This window comes from Anolis carolinensis, unplaced genomic scaffold, assembly GCF_035594765.1.
Source record: "Anolis carolinensis isolate JA03-04 unplaced genomic scaffold, rAnoCar3.1.pri scaffold_15, whole genome shotgun sequence".
NCBI lineage: Eukaryota > Metazoa > Chordata > Lepidosauria > Squamata > Dactyloidae > Anolis > Anolis carolinensis.
The window spans coordinates 9,739,855-9,757,673 of NW_026943826.1; the positions used below are offsets into that span (position 1 = coordinate 9,739,855).

At 38.1% G+C, this 17,819-nt stretch overlaps 1 protein-coding gene across 4 annotated transcripts in view; it reads right to left on the minus strand.

Moving 5' to 3' along the window:
- Positions 1-1,154: 1,154 nt before the first annotated feature.
- Positions 1,155-17,819, minus strand: part of LOC100563505 (cyclin-dependent kinase 11B) — a 33,671-nt gene continuing 17,006 nt past the window's right edge. For 2 of the 4 annotated variants that reach the window (XM_062965694.1, XM_062965692.1), the window contains 12 exons: positions 17,310-17,465; positions 16,068-16,133; positions 13,430-13,599; positions 11,008-11,098; positions 10,771-10,892; positions 10,475-10,580; positions 10,263-10,384; positions 8,191-8,298; positions 6,182-6,298; positions 5,835-5,983; positions 2,793-2,982; positions 1,155-1,539 (listed from right to left, as the gene is read on the minus strand). In XM_062965694.1, the coding sequence (XP_062821764.1) occupies positions 1,447-1,539; positions 2,793-2,982; positions 5,835-5,983; positions 6,182-6,298; positions 8,191-8,298; positions 10,263-10,384; positions 10,475-10,580; positions 10,771-10,892; positions 11,008-11,098; positions 13,430-13,599; positions 16,068-16,133; positions 17,310-17,465 (1,490 nt within the window). In that variant the 3' untranslated portion in view covers positions 1,155-1,446. Of the gene's footprint in view, positions 1,540-2,792; positions 2,983-5,834; positions 5,984-6,181; positions 6,299-8,190; positions 8,299-10,262; positions 10,385-10,474; positions 10,581-10,770; positions 10,893-11,007; positions 11,099-13,429; positions 13,606-16,067; positions 16,134-17,309; positions 17,466-17,819 lie in introns of all 4 variants that reach the window. The other 2 variants (XM_062965693.1, XM_062965691.1) reach the window with 1 other exon arrangement.

Sequence of the window (17,819 nt, forward strand, 5' to 3'; positions counted from 1 at the left end):
TCACCCTGCTCGACAGATTCGAACCTACGACCTTTCGGTCCGCAAGATTGGCAGTTTCAGCATCTTAACACGCTGCACCACCATTGGCGTTTCTGACATGTAGGAACATACAAAATGTCAAAGCTCTCCCGACAGATGGCCATCCCGCTTCTACTTTAAAAGCCTTCAAAGAAGCATATTCTATACATTTCCCCTTTCTTTTATTTACATTCACCCCTGTGCTCCCCTTCTCCAGAGCCATATAGAATATGCTTATATAACTGTAATTTTTTTTCTCAGAAATTAATAAAAATAAAAAATAAATTTAAAAAAAGGAGATTCCACCAGACTCCCAGGCACAGAAAGAATGAAAACAAACATGTGGATAATTTCAACCATGAAAACGAACAAAATCTGGCTACCGGTATTGAAAAAAAACTCTAAAACCAGAACAGTAAATAAAGAACGACACTCAGAAAACAGGAGAATTCCAGACAGGAAATAATCAGGGCCAGCTAACACTTTCCAACAAAGGATTCCCCTAGGCAGGAGGCAGCCAGGCTTTGAAGCTGTAAGGCTACTCAATGCTAATCAACATGGCAAACTGCAACATTCACACATGCCTTCAACAGACAAGTTTTTTCACCAACCCTAGACAACCTCTGAGGATTCCTGCCATAGAAGCAGGAGAAATGTCAGGAGATAATGCTGCTTCTGAAGCACGACCAGACAGCCCGGAAAACTCACAGCAACCCCAATTCCAGCCTTTGACAACACATATAATCCAAGTACTTAATTAAAAATAATACACACTTAAACTCAACTGTAATTCTGCCCAATGTTGAGACGTATATAAAGCTTATTATTATTATTATTATTATTATTATTATTTTCCAATCTGGAATGATTTAAAAAGGATTTGAAGATACATTACCAATCTACGTAGCTGTCCTTTTCCATATTGCTCAGTTTCGTCACATTTTCCAGAGCATTTTGATATTTGATTTCGACGTTTTCTTGGAAAAGCAGAGGCAAATAAAGTTATTTCTTGGACAACAAAATATCCAAATTATCCAGAAGAGAAGGAAATATGAAAAATCGTACCTGAGAGCATAGAGAGATGTCGACATCAAGGTCCGTCAAGCCTGGGAAATAATCTTATCTGGGGCCAACAATTATAAAATCCCATTTGTTTTTGATTTTATTCTACAAATGTACAAACAAAACAAACCTCCCCCCAACCGGAAGGTTAGCCTTTAAATATTCACAACAAAAGAAAGGAAAACGGATCCAGAAACGTCCTCGGAGGTCCTGCTTTGTGCAAAAGGGTTCGGATTCATTCCAGTCCTGGAAATGGGAGCCCGAGAAGCGCATTCCCAACACTTCGGGAGGAGAATAAAGCATCATCGGCTGGCCTTTAGCGGTCCTCTCTTTGCGGAAAACAAAGACGGCCGAGTGGCCTTTTGCTCAAAACTTGAGGCTGAAGCCCGGTCCTGCGGCCGATGCCCCTTGGTTGGTGGTCGTGAGGTGGAAGCCGGTATCTTTCAGGTCGTCGTCGCCCTACGGGAACACAGAACAAAGCACGGAATGATTTCTATTCAAATATAATAATAATAATTTATTTCACCATTTCAAAATAACTATTCAAATATATATATATAAATTGTAGATTCATCGCATAATAGTCGCACTTTTTAGCACCCTGCCAGAAGGGTCAGAGAGTTTAATCTATGCTGACGATTGAGCCATCACCGCTCAAGCAGAAAGCTTCCATCCATCCTTCCTTCCTTCCTTCCGTCCATCCATCCATTCTTCCATCCTTCTTTCTTTCTTTCCTTCTCCCTTCCTTCCATTATTCCTTCCTTCCCTTCATTCCTTTCTTTCTTTCCTTCTCCCTTCCTTCCATCCATCCATCCTTCCTTCTGTCCTTCCTTCCTTCCTTCCTTTCTTTCCTTCTCCCTTCCTTCCTTCTGTCCTTCCTTCCCTTCATTCTTTCCGTCTTTTCCTTCTTTCCATCCATCCTTCTTTCCCTTTCCTTCCTTCCCTTCATTCCTTCCTTTTTTTCCTTCTCCCTTCCTTCCTTCCATCCATCCTTCCTTCTGTCCTTCTTTCCTTTCTTTCTTTCCTTCTCCCTTCCTTCTTTCCTTCCTTTCTTTTCTTCTCCCTTCTTTCCATCCATCCTTCCTTCCCTCCTTTTTTTCCTTCTCCCTTCCTTCCTTCCATCCATCCTTCCTTCCTTCTGTCCTCCCTTCCTTTCTTTCCTTCTCCCTTCTTTCCTTCCCTTTATTCCTTCCTTTGCTTTTTTCCTTCCATTACTTCTCCCTTCCTTCCTTCCTTCCTTCCTTCCTTCCTTCCTTTCCTTCTCCCTTCCTTCTTTCCATCCTTCCTTCCTGAGGGTCAGAGAAGCAGAATGGCCTGCCTCAGGGGAGCGTGCTTGCTCCATCCATGTTCAACATCTACGCAAATGACCAGCCTCTGCCAGAAGTGACAGAGAGTTTCTGTGCTGACGATCGTGCCATCACCGCTCAAGCAGAGAGCTTGGAAATAATTGAATAAAAGTTCTCTGAAGCTTTAGGTGCTCTTACTGCCTATTACAGGGAAAACCAGCTCATTCCTAATCCATCTAAAACGCAGACCAGCCACTGCCAGAAGCGACAGAGAGTTTCATCTATGCTAATGATCGTGCCATCACCGCTCAAGCAGAAAGCTTTGAAATGTTTGAACAGAAGCTCTCTGAAGCTTGAGGTGCTCTTACTGCCTATTACAGGGAAAACCAGCTGATTCCTAATCCATCCACACAGGAATGCACTGACCAGTTGGCTGTATCCGAGTCCCCCCTCCGGCGGCCGAGGGCTCGTTCCCCGCTTGACTCGGGGCTGCTCGCTTTTGGCCGGCCACGTGGGGAACATGGAGGGGTCGATGGGCAGCGGCGTCTCCCGGAAATACTCGTGCTTCAAGCCGTCCTCGGCGGTGATCCTCCTGCCTGGGAAGTAGGTCAGGAATCTGGAAAGGAGCAAAAACGTTGGAGCTCGGAACGCATCCTGACCAAGTTTGTAGCCCTCAACAAGGAGACAAGGAACTGAGTTAATTGACAAGGAAAGCTAATCCTCCATTGTCCTCTTAATCTTCCTCTCTGTGTCTATATTTCCTCCTATTTCTCATATTTTTCTAAGCCACATCTCTCCTGTGAGCATGGAGAGAGACAAGATGCCAGCTTCAGAGAGTTAAGAGAATTTGATAGATAGCCAGACCTGTTTTTTTTAAAATTTATATTTATATATATATATATACATACACACACACATATATTAATATATTTTAATTTAATATATACACACAAAGGAGCCCCGGTGGCAAAGTGCGTTAAAGCGCTGAGCTGCTGAACTTGCAGACCAAAAGGTCCCAGGTTCAAATCCCGGGAGCGGAGTGAGCGCCCGCTGTTAGCTCCAGCTCCTGCCAACTTAGCAATTCGAAAACATGCAAATGTGAGTAGATCAATAGGTACCGCTCCAGCGGGAAGGTAACGGCGCTCCATGCAGTCATGCCTATGGCCACATGACCTTGGAGGTGTCTATGGACAACACCGGCTCTTAGACTTAGAAATGGAGATGAGCACCAACCCCCAGAGTGTGAGTAGATCAATAGGTACTGCTCCGGCAGGAAGGTAACGGCACTCCATGCAGTCATGCCAATGGCCACATGACCTTGGAGGTGTCTACGGACAACGCCGGCTCTTCGGCTTAGAAATGGAGATGAGCACCAACCCCTAGAGTGTGAGTAGATCAATAGGTACTGCTCCGGCAGGAAGGTAACGGCGCTCCATGCAGTCATGCCTATAGCCACATGACCCTGGAGGTGTCTACGGACAACGCCGGCTCTTCGGCTTAGAAATGGAGATGAGCACCAACCCCCAGAGTGTGAGTAGATCAATAGGTACTGCTCCGGCAGGAAGGTAACGGCGCTCCATGCAGTCATGCCTATAGCCACATGACCTTGGAGGTGTCTACGGACAACGCCGGCTCTTCGGCTTAGAAATGGAGATAAGCACCAACCGCCAGAGTCAGACATGACTGGACTGAACGTCAGGGAAACCTTTACCTTTACATATATTATTTATTATTTATTTGCTACATTTATATGCCACCCTTCTCACCGCAAAGGGGACTCAGAGCAGCTTACAAATTAAATTTACATACAATATTATCTTAGCATAGTACAATCCTGGTAATAAATTACTATATTCTACTGTATCAATATATTGTAATATTATTAGTAATATTACATGTAAAATATAATATATAATTAATATACACACACATACACACACATATATATCATATATATATATATATATATACACACACACACACACACACACACACACACACACACACACACACACACACACGGCTTAGAAACATGTGTGCCTGTGTGAACCCAGGACAGGGTGGACCAAAGTTTACTCTGGTTTGTGGTTGCAGAGTATTTGAATAGGTTGAAGTCTCCAATCTGATAAGGGGAAAAAAATAATCATGTTTAAAGATGTGTTTGCTGTACTGGAAAAAAACAGTAAGGCAGCCTCCGGGAGGGAAGGCCGACTGAGCATCAGAGATTGCCGAAGACGGTTTTGCAAAATGTTCGCTTAATAAAATTTCATACACCGCTTCATGCCCTGTTGAAAAATCCGGCATCCGGGGTCAAGAGACTGCAGCGGCCCGCGTTTGAGCATCTAACTATCATCATCATCATTGTTATTATTATTATTATATCATAATGCAATACAATATAATAATAATAATACACTATTATAGTACTAGTATAGTACAATATAGCAATATAGAATGCTTATATTTATGCTAATAATATAATTTATTGTACGTATAATTTATTGCATTTATTGTAAATATTATTATTATATCATAATGTAATATAATAATAATACACTATTATAATTGTATATTATATATTCGATGTAACATTACTAATAATATTGCACTATGGTGGTATAGTACAATATAGTAATATATAATACTTATATTTATGCTAATAATATACTGTATATACTCGAGTATAAGCTGACCTGAATATAAGCCGAGGCACCTAATTTTACCAGAAAAAAAACTGGGAAAACATTGACTCCAGTATAAGCCGAGATACCAATAAAATTACATTAATTGAGGCATAAGTACTATAAATGTTTTTGAATCTTTACATCAAACTGTAATTTAAGATATGACTGTTCAACTCTGATTAAACCATTATTTTCCTTTTCTTCAATGTCAATGTGCTTATGTATCCTTTCAATAATCATAGAGTGAAATAATAAATGTAATAATAATAATAATAAATGCAGTAAAATAATAAATGTAATAATAAATAGAGTAAAATAAATGTCAAAGTAACAACAATAAGAGTAAAATAATAAATGTAATAATAATAATGATAAGAGTAAAATAATAAATGTATTAATAATAATAAAAATAGAGTAAATAAATGTATAAATAATAATTAATAGAGTAAAATAATAAAGGTAACAATACCAATAATAATAGATAAAAATAATAAATATACCATATGTACTTGAGTATAAGCCGACCTGAATATAAGCCCACCAGGACCCTCACCTGAGTATAAGCCGAGGAGGTTTTTTTTTTCTGTCCAAAAAAAGAGCTGAAAAACTAGGCTTATACTCGAGTATATACAGTAATTTGTTGTACATATAATTTCTTGTAAATATTATTATATCATAATGGAATACAATAATAATACACTATTTATAATTGTATACTATATATTACATGTACCATTACTAATAATATCAACTGCCTTTGCGCTCCAACACAACGGCTACTCACTTGTTCATCAGATCGAAGCCTTGGTCGGAGAGGAGTGCCCCAAAGCGCTTGCGGAGGTTGTTGTACGGATACTCCGTGAAGGTCATCTTCTTCACGGCCGGCAGTTCGTTGTATCCAGGCCAGATTTTCTCGCTGGGGGTCCCCAGGTCCTTTGCGACAAAAAAAGAAGGAAGCCAGTGTTAAAATAGCTAAGCATCTCTTCCCAAATCACTGGCCAACATACAATGGGGTGCCTCAAATATTAGCCCTGTTTTAGTTCGTCGAAGGGTGCCGAGGAGTCTCGAGGCCGCAATACCTTTCACGCCCAAGGTCTAAGGTTCAGGCCGCGGAAGCAATGAATGGCTTACCTTGAAAACTTTGTTTATTTGGTCGATTTCTGACTTCCCCGGAAACAGCGGCTTCTGGGTCAAGAGCTCTCCGAATATACAGCCCACGGACCACATGTCAATGGCTGTGGAATATTCCTGGGAAGGAAGAAGAGACAGACGTGGCTGTTAATGTTGTTAAAGGGACCCAAAAGGCCATCCAGTCCAACCCCCTTCTGCCACACAAGCAAGACACTCTCAACAATGGCCATCCAGTCTGACCCTTTTCTGCCACACAAACAAAGCACTCCCGGCAGAAGGCTACCCAATCCAACCCCCTTCTGCCACCACACAAAGTGCTCCCGACAGATGGCCATCCAGTTCGACCACCTTCTGCCACACAAACAAAGCACTCCCAACAGATGACTATCCAGTCCAACCCCCGTCTGCCACACAAACAAAGCACTCCCAACAGGTGACTATCCAGTCCAACCCCCGTCTGCCTCACAAACAAAGCACTCCCGGCAGAAGGCCATCCAGTTGGACCCACTTCTGCCTCACAAACAAACCACTCCTGACAGATGGCCACCCAGTCCGACCCACTTCTGCCACACAAACAAAGCAATCCCAACAGATGGCCATCCAGTCCGACCCCCGTCTGCCTCACAAATAAAGCACTCCTGACAGATGGCCACCCAGTCCGACCCCCTTCTGCCATCACACAAACAAAGCACTCCTGACAGATGGCCACCCAGTCTGACCCCCTTCTGCCATCACACAAACAAAGCACTCCTGACAGATGGCCACCCAGTCTGACCCCCTTTTGCCACACAAACAAAGCATTCCCAACAGATATATAATAATAATAATAATAATAATAATAATAATAATAATAATACTTTATTTATACCCCACCACCATCTCTCCATGGGGACTCGGGGCGGTTTACATGGGGCAGAAGCCCAAACAACATAAGGACAAAATATAAGCAACGTAATACAATCACAATATAAAACAGATAAAACAGTAATGCAATATATCAATTAAAACAACAATACAGGATAAAAAATTACATTAAAAACACATAAAACAACCAAATGCATACTAAACATAAAGACAACCATACAACAGACATTCAATACCACCACTACCTCAACAAGTTCTCACCAACACCACCAGACTAAGCCACAGCAACGCGTGGCCGGGCACAGCTAGTGATATATAATATTATAATATATTGTATATGCATATAATATTAATAATATTATTTTGTAATACAATATAACACTAATAATACAATATAATAATGTTAATTATATACTATATATTACATGTAATATTATTAATAATATTACAATATATTGATATAGTACAATATAGTAATTTATTGTCCGGAATTGTGCTATGCTAATAATATAATATTGCACGTAAATTTAATTTGTAAGCTGCTCCGAGTCTCCTTCGGGGTGAGAAGGGTGGGATATCAATATATTAAATAAATAAACAAACAAACAGATGGCCACCCAGTCCGACCCGCTTCTGCTACACAAACAAAGCTATCCTGACAGATAGCCATCCAGTCTGATCCTCTTCTGCCACACAAACAAAGCACTCCTGACAGATAGCCACCCAGTCCGACCCCCCCTCTGCCATCACACAAACAAAGCACTCCTGACAGATAGCCACCCAGTCCGACCCCCCCTCTGCCATCACACAAACAAAGCACTCCCAACAGATGGCCATCCAGTCTGACCCCCTTCTGCCATTACACAAACAAAGCACTCCTGACAGATAGCCATCCAATCCAACCCCCTTCTGCTATACAAACAAAGCACTCCCGACAATGGCCATCCAGTCCAACCCTCTTCTGCCACACAAAGCACTCCCAACTGATGGCCATCCAGTCCAACCCTCTTCTGCCTCACAAAGAAAGCACTCCTGACAGATGGCCATCCAGTTCGACCAACTTTTGTTACACAAACAAAGCATTCCCGACAGATAGCCATCCAGTTCGACCCCCTTCTGCCAAAAGTATGAAGGGAAGTCTATACCTTGGCTCCAAGCAGCAATTCCGGTGCCCTGTACCATAACGTCACCACAACAGGAGTGTATGGCTTCAGAGGAGACCCGTATTCACGGGCCAGGCCAAAGTCTCCTACCTGAAATGAAGAACAACTATTATTATTATTATTATTGACACAACGACATTGTATGACACAGCAAACAAGATAGATATGCTGGATTTCATATCACAAAATCACAAGTCGAACACTATTATTATTATTATTATATTTTATGACACAGCAAGCAAGATAGATATGCTGGATTTCATATCACAAAATCACAAGTCGAACACTATTATTATTATTATCATCATCATCATCATCATCATCATCATCTCAGGCTCAGATACTTACTTCCTTCTTACTCAAATTATTGTAATTATTATTACAGTATTATCATTATTATAGGTTCACATATTTATTCCCCTCTTACTCTTATTATTATCATCCTCATCATCATCTTAGGCTCACATACTTACTCCATTATTATTATTATTATTATTATTATTATTGGTTTGCACTTATAATAATAATAATTTGAGTAAGAAGAGAATATTATTATTATTATAATCATCATAATCTGAGGCTCACATACTTACTCCATTATTATTATTATTATTATTATTATTATTATTATTATTATTATTATTATTGGCTCACAGACTAACCCTCTTCTTACTTATTATTATTATATCATCATCTGACGCTCACATACTATTATTATTATTAGAGGCTCACATACTTATTCCCTTGTTACTCAAATTATTATTATATTATCATCATCATCTGAGGGTCACATACTTACTCCTTTATTATTAGTATTATTATTTTATTATGACACAGCAAACAAGATAGATATGCTGGATTTCGTAGCACAAAATCACAAGTCGAACACTATTATTATTATTATTATATTTTATGACACAGCAAACAAGATAGATATGCTGGATTTCGTAGCACAAAATCACAAGTCGAACACTATTATTATTATTATTATTATTATATTTTATGACACAGCAAACAAGATAGATATGCTGGATTTCGTATCACAAAATCACAAGTCGAACACTTCCCAAGTGTCTAGGACTGTGTGATGTATTATTATTATTATTATTATTATTATTATTATTATACTGTGATTATTTTATTATGACACAGCAAACAAGATAGATATGCTGGATTTCATATTTTGTATCACAATTATTATTATTATTATTATTATTATTATTATTTGATAGACAACAAGATTAGTTCACCCACAACCTTATGCGTTTTGTACAATTAAAAAAATCCAAGCCAACTACGTAGACCAGGGGTCCTCAAACTTTTAAAGCAGAGGGCCGGTCCACAATCCTTGAGGGGCCGAATTATCATTTGGGAAAAAAACCCGAACAAATTCCTATGCACACTGCACATATCTTATTTGTAGTGCAAAACAACAACAACAATGAAAGAACAATACAATATTTAAAAATGAAAATAATTTTAACCAACATAAACTTATCAGGATTTCAATAGGAAGTGTGGGCCTGCTTCTGGCCAATGAGATAGTCAGGTTAATTAGGATTGTTGTTGTTGTTGTTGTTGTTGTGTGTCTTCAAGTCATTTCAGATTTGGGCAAGCCTAAGTCCAAAATTATTTATTTATTCATTATTTATTTACTACATTTATATCCCTCCCTTCTCACCCCGAAGGGAACTCAGAGCAGCTGTATGTACATACAATATATTATATTATTAGCATAGCACAATATTAGCATTATACTATATTGAACTATACTATACTGTAATATTATATGTAATATATAACATATAATTAATATTATTATATATTATTGTTAGTATTGTATTGTATAAAATGATAATATTATCAATATTATATGTATATACAATATATTATATTATTAAAACGGATATAAAAATATTATATTATAAATGAGGGTGGGGGGCCAGGTAAATGACCTTGGAGGGCCGCATCCGGCCCCCGGGCCTTAGTTTGGGGACCCCTGACGTAGACTAATGCGGGCTTTGTGTCTAGAAAAAATAAAAGCAGAGCCTCACTTTCAAAATGCCAGCGTGGCTCAACAGCAAGTTGGAGGTTTTCAAATCCCGGTGAAGGATCCAGTTGTCGTGAAGGTGTTTGACGCCCCGCAAGAGCTGGATCATCAGGGTTTTCACTTCACCTGAAACACATAACACGGTAGGAAACGTCAAAGCCCGCTTGTGCCGTTCTGATCCATAAAAGGCTTTGGGAACACGAGGAGCCTCCTAACCTGGTAAGAACGGCTGCTTCATGGTCTCCATTAGGCTCTTGAGGTCGTGTTCCACGTAATTCATCACGATGTAGATTTTGTCCATGTTACTTCCAACTACAATCTCCTGGAAATGAGAAAGGAGCGAGCCTAAATCTCTCGGAAACGGGCTTCCTATGGGTTGTCCTACCGCCAGCATGTAAAAAGCACATCCCAGTATTCAGAGAACACTGTCCAACTCTTATAACAAATCTATGAAGCAGAACCTTCAAACTGGGTTAAAAGTAAACACAGAGAGTAAGCGGTGGTGACCTTACCCTGACGGTGACGATGTTTGGGTGCTGAGCCTTCAAGATGGTGTTGATTTCCCTCAAGGAGGTGATCGGGAAGCCTTCTTTCTCCTTCTCCATCTTCAGCCGCTTCAGGGCGACAATCTCATCTGGAAAGAATCCCAACCCTGTTAGTCCTACGACACCTCGAAGACCAAAGCTTCCTCTCAACTAACGCTGCAAAGAGACACCACCTCCCAAAATCAAGTCAATAAAGATATAAACCTGTTTTCTTGTCTTTGGCTCTGTAAACAACTCCGTACGTTCCTTCCTCAATCCGATTCAGGCACTGAAACTCTTCCACGCTGCGACACCCCTAGAAAAGAGAAGAGAAAATAATAATAGTAATAATAATAATAATAATAATGAACTTCAAAGACTCTGGCAGAAACCAGTGCAGGTGGTCCCGGTGGTGATGGGCACACTGGGTGCCGTGCCAAAAGATCTCAGCCGGCATTTGGAAACAACAGACATTGACAAAATTACGATCTGGCAACTGCAAAAGGCCACCCTGCTGGGATCTGCATGCATCATCCGAAAATACATCACACAGTCCTAGACACTTGGGAAGTGTTCGACTTGGGATTTTGTGATACGAAATCCAGCATATCTATCTTGTTTGCTGTGTCATACAATAAAATAAAAATAATAATTCTATATCTACCTTGTTTGCTGTGTCATAAAATAATAATAATAATGATGATGATGATGATAATAATAATAATAATAATAATAATAATAATAATAATAATAAATACATCACGCAGTCCTAGACACTTGGGAAGTGTTCGACTTGTGATTTTGTGATACGAAATCCAGCATATCTATCTTGTTTGCTGTGTCATACAATAAAATAAAATAATAATAATAATTCTATATCTATCTTGTTTGCTGTGTCATAATAAAATAATAATAATAATAACTTTATTTCTAGATCACTCCCCCCAGAGGGATTCAGGGCAGTTAAAATCCATATAAATGGTAAACATATAATATAACATAATCTTAATATAAAAACATTCTACTACAAGCACTAAACATCAACTACGTACAGATCTAAAGTACCGAATGAGTTTTTCCCTCAAATTTCTACCTCCATTAAAAGAAGAGTCTTTTTAGAAACTTGAAGGGGCAGAGGGAGAGAAGTTTAGAGCAGAATTAGCATTTGATACCATTTATATGATTCATGTTAATGGTTTTAATTGTATTTTAATATGTATTTTAAATTACTTTCTTTGTATTTTGTTTTAAAGGCATTGAATTATTGCCACATTGTCAAGCCGCCCTGAGTCCCCTCCGGGGTGAGAAGGGCGGGGTAAAAGTATAGTAAATAAAATAAAATAATAATAAATAAACATTCAATGACACAATTTCTTCATTAATATCAAAAGTATAAAATGACAGTAACATACACATTATAATAAAAATTCCACATTAGAAAAAAAAATTTAAACATGATAATCAGTAAAGGTTGTGACATATAAACATGGATCTCTGCCACATTTAAACCCACCCTGGGATTACTGTATATACTAGAGTATAAGCCGACCTGAATATAAGCCGAGGCACCTAATTTTACCTCAAAAACTGGGAAAACTTATTGACCTGAGTATAAGACGAGGGTGGGAAATGCAGCAGCTATGGGTCAATTTCAAAAATAAAAAATAGATATTAATAAAATTGCATTATTTGAGGCATCAGTAGGTTAAATGTTTTTGAATCTATATATATAAAAGAGTGATGCCATCACGGCAGCGGACAAAACAACAAAAGTAAACACCCCACAACCTCGAAAATTGACATCACAACCCCTCATCCATGCCTCTAGGTTGATACAACAAAAAGAAAAGAAAAATAAATTCCTAATTAGAGGGAGAGGAATAATAGTTTTTATCCAATTGCTGCCAGTTACAAGGCTAAGCTCCGCCCACTTGGTCTCCTAGCAACCCACTCAGCCCAGTGTTAATAAAATAATGATAAAAAAATAAATACAAATAATACAATAAAAAATTATGAAAAACACTAAAATAATTAATACAATAAAATACTATAACAAAATGACTAAAAATAATACAACAAAATAATAAAATATAATAAATAAAAAAGATAAGTGACAGTAAAATTAATTTAAAAAAATACAAATAACGTCAAATAAAAATTCCACAACAAGTTTTAACTGATACCACCACCACTTTGCCACAGCAACGCGTGGCCGGGCACAGCTAGTATTTATATAAAACTGTAATTTAAGGTGAAAGATAAGACTGTCCAACTCTGAATACCTATATATTCAAGTATAAGCCGGCCATGATCCTCACTCGAGTATAAGCCGAGGGGAGCTTTTTCAGTCCTAAAAAAGGACTGAAAAACTAGGCTTATACTCAAGTATATACAGTAAATGGCAAACATTCAATGACACAATTTCTTCATTAATATCAAAAGTATAAAATGACAGTAACATACACATTATAATAAAAATTCTGCATTAGAAAAAAAATAAATTTAAACATGACAATCAGTAAAGGTTGTGACATATCAACATGGATCTCTGCCACATTTAAACCCACCCTGGGATTAAATACGGAAAAACAATGGTCGATCTCATTGTGGATCATTTTAAATGGGGATCAATGACGGTTCTCCTCACCTGAAGGGCAGGGAGGTATTTGGGCAGCTCTTGCTTGAGCTCGACTGGCGACGACATGGGCGACTCGGGGAGATAATCGCCTTCCGTCATGGCGTTGGACTGCGGGGTCCCGTCCCCGGGGTCCTCCTCCTCGGCTTCGCTCCCGGCAGAATCCCGGTCGAACCTCGACTCTGTAACTTCAAACATCAGAATCACATTGTGGAAGCCGGCAGCCGCTTTGGGGGTTCAAAGCGTGAACATAAATCAAATAATAATAATAATAACAACAATTTTATTTTTGTACCCTGCTATGAGAATATACTACAATAATAATAGAATAAAAGAATGATATTATATTTATACACACACATACATACATACAGTAGAGTCTCACTTATCCAACATCAATGGGCCAGCAGAACGTTGGATAAGCGAATATGTTGGATAATAAGGAGGGATTAAGGAAAAGTCCATTAAACATCAAATTAGATTATGATTTTACAAATTACTGTATATACTTGAGTATAATCCTAGTTTTCCAGCCCTTTTTTTAAGACTGAAAAAGCCCCCCTCGGCTTATATTCGGGTGAGGGTCCTGGTTGGCTTATATTTGGGGTCAGCTTATACTCAATAATATATGGTACATTTATTATTTTTCTCTATTATTATTGGTATTATTACATTTATTATTTTTCTCTATTATTGTTGCTACTATTACATTGATTTTACTCTATTTTATTATTATTAATAATAATACATTTATAATTTCACTCTATTATTATTATTATTGCATTGATTATTTTACTCTATTATTATTAAAAGGATGCATAAGCACATTTACATTGAAGAAGAAAATAATGATTTAATCAGAGTTGAACAGTCATATCTTAAATTACAATTTGATTTAAAGATTCAAAAACACTTAAACTACTGAGGCCTCAATTAATGTAATTTTATTGGTATCTATTTTTATTTCTGAAATTTCCCACCCTCGACTTATACTGGAGTCAATGTTTTCCCAGTTTTTTTGTGGTAAAATTAGGTGCCTCGGCTTATATTTGGGTCGGCTTATACTTGAGTATATACGGTAAGCACCAAAACATCATGTTATACAACAAATTTGACAGAAAAAGTAGTTCAATACGCAGTAATGTTATGTTGTAATTACTGTATTTACGAATTTAGCACCAAAATATCATAATGTATTGAAAACATTGACTACAAAATGCGTTGGATAATCCAGAACGTTGGATAAGCGAGTGTTGGATAAATGACTCTACTGTATAAATGTAATGTGCATAATTCCCATGGAGTAAACAACAAAACAACTCGACCAAATCACACCAAATTTGGCCACATAGTCATCCAATCAATCTGCATGCGGCAGCGTGTCAGCAAAAATGGCTAGGCGTGTCAGTGCTGACACGCGTGTCATAGGTTGGCCATCACTGGCCTAGAAACTACTTTTATATACATACGGTATGTTTAGAGTCTTCCGTAACAACAAACTGCTAAGCAACATTGCGTCACGGGCTTTAAAAACTGCTTGTATTGCAAAATTAAGTTACAAAAGTAACCCCACTTGACTAGTTCCCAACAGAGCTCACAACCTCTGAGGATGCCTGCCATAGATGTGGGCGAAACGTCAGGAGATAATGCTTCTAGAACAGGGGTCCCCAAACTTTTTAAGCAGAGGGCCGGTCCACAATCCTTCAGACTGTTGCGGGGCCGAATGATCATTTGAAAAAAAATACGAACAAATTCCTATGCACACTGCATATTTCTTATTTGTAGTGCAAAACAACAATAACAAAGAACAATACAATATTTAAAAATGAAAACAATTTTAACCAACATAAACCTATCAGGATTTCAATGGAAAGTGTGGGCCTGCTACTGGCCAATGAGATAGTCAGGTTAATTAGGATTGTTGTTGTTGTTGTTGTTGTGTGCCTTCAAGTCATTTCAGACTTTGGGTGAGCCTAAGCCTAAAATTAATTATTTATTTACTACCTTTATTTACTACATTTATATCCCACCCTTCTCACCCTGAAGGGGACTCAGAGCAGCTGTATGTACATACAATATATTATATTATTAAAATAGCACAATATTAGCATTATATATTACTAGATTGAACTATACCACTATACTGTAATATTATATGTAATATATAACATATAATTAATATTATTATATGGTATTATTATTAGTATTATATTGTATAGCATTATAATATTTTTATCAAGATTATATGTATATAAAATATATTATATTATTAAAACTGATATAAAAATATTATATTATAAAACTGAGGGCAGGGGCCAGGTAAATGACCTTCGAGGGCCGCATCCGGCCCCCGGGCCTTAGTTTGGGGACCCCTGTTCTAGAACATGGCCATACAGCCCGGAAAACTCACCACAACCCAATTAAGAACAACATCAGCAGAAAAACTACATAAGACAAGAAATTGCAGCAGATCTGTGAAGAAACCATTGGGGCCAACAAAAGATTCTCCCGGGCAGGAAGCAGCCAGGCTGTGAAGCTGCAAGGCTAATCAAGGTGGCCAATTGCAACGTTCACATTTGCCTCCAACAGACAAGCTTGGCCATTACTCCACAGATATATACAAAAACAAGCCCCGCATTTGTTATCTTACCAACTGGGATGTGGTCTCCGTTCTCCCTTTCCTCCTCTTCGCTCATTTCATCTTCGCTCACCTCTTCTAGAAAGCAAAAAGACAGACTTTTCTGAAACGAAACCCAAAAGCTAACCCACACATATTAACGCAGGGTGACTTAATGCCGTTCTGAACCACAACAAAGTTGACTTTAGCAAGAATATGGAAAAAAGGAAGAAGTCTCAAATGTTGAAAATTGGCTGATTACAATAATAGATATTATGCACATGGATATACTGACACACAAGATAAGAGAAGGGAAGAATAAAAGAGATTGGACAAAAGTCGTAAACTTCTTAAGAGAAAGAAGAATGAACTTCATGATAGATCTGGCTTGCATATAAAAAGAAATAAAAAGATGGAGGCTAGAATAAATGAAAGAAACTGTCGAAGAAAATGAAAGAAAAGTCTTCGAAGCATGGATGGGAAGTCAAAACACCACTCCCCCAATTTTTATTTTTTCTCTTTCTCTTATTGCACACATATATATATATATATATATACACACACACACACACACACACACACACACACATACACAGTAGAGTCTCACTTATCCAACATAAACGGGCTGGCAGAATGTTGGATAAGCGAATATCTTGGATAATAAGGAGGGATTAAGGAAAAGCCTATTAATCATCAAATTAGATTATGATTTTACAAATGAAGCACCAAAACATCATGTTAGACAACAAATTTGGCAGAAAAAGTACTACAATACACAGGAATGCTATGTAGTAATTACTGTATTTATGAATTTAGCACCAAAATATCACAATGTATTGAAAACATTGACTACAAAAATGTGTTGGATAATCCAGAAGGTTGGATAAGCAAGTCTTGGATAAGTGAGACTCTACTGTATATATGTGTGTGTGTTTTTTATCCTATTGTTATTTTTTTCTCTCTGTCCCTCTTTCACTTACTCTCTTTTCCTACTATTCTCCACTATCTAGTTTGTTCCCCAACTTTCGATGTATCCCTATCTTTAAGAAATAAATAAAAAGTATATTGCAAAAAAAAAAGCAAAAAGAAAGACTTTTCTGAAACAAAACCCAAAAGCTAACCCACACATATTAATGCAGGGTGACTTAATGCTGTTCTGAACCACAACAAAGTTATAACCTTTTGCTATGGGTGCCAATTGCAGTTATATGAGTGTTGATGATATCTTGGTTCATGACACAAGAAAGTAACAAGAAGTCAGGACTGATGACTTACCAGCCGACTGCTCAGACACTTCTTCGGAGTTGCTTCCCGTCTCCTCGTCTTCCTCTTCCTCCTCTTCCTCCTCCTCTTCAGATTCTTCGCTACTGGACTCCTCCTCCTCTTCCTCTTCTTCCTCCTCCTCCTCTTCTGAGCCGGAGCCTGACTCCCCTGCACCAGGATGATACAATAATAATAATAATAATAATAATAATAAGTATCAGTGAATGGCTAACAACTGGAAGAGCATATCTGATACAAAAGGAACCAGCAAAAGGAGCAGCACCAGGAAATTACAGGCCAATAACATGTCTGCCCACTATGTTTAAACTACTGACTGGCATCATAGTTGACAAAATTCAAGACTATCTTGAAGAAAAAAACATCTTGCCAGATGAACAGAAAGGCAACAAACGGAAAAGCAGGGGCACAAAAGACCAGTTATTGATTGACAAAATGATTCTGGAGAACTGTAAAAGCCGAAAAGCTAATCTTCACATGACGTGGATTGACTGCAAAAAGGCC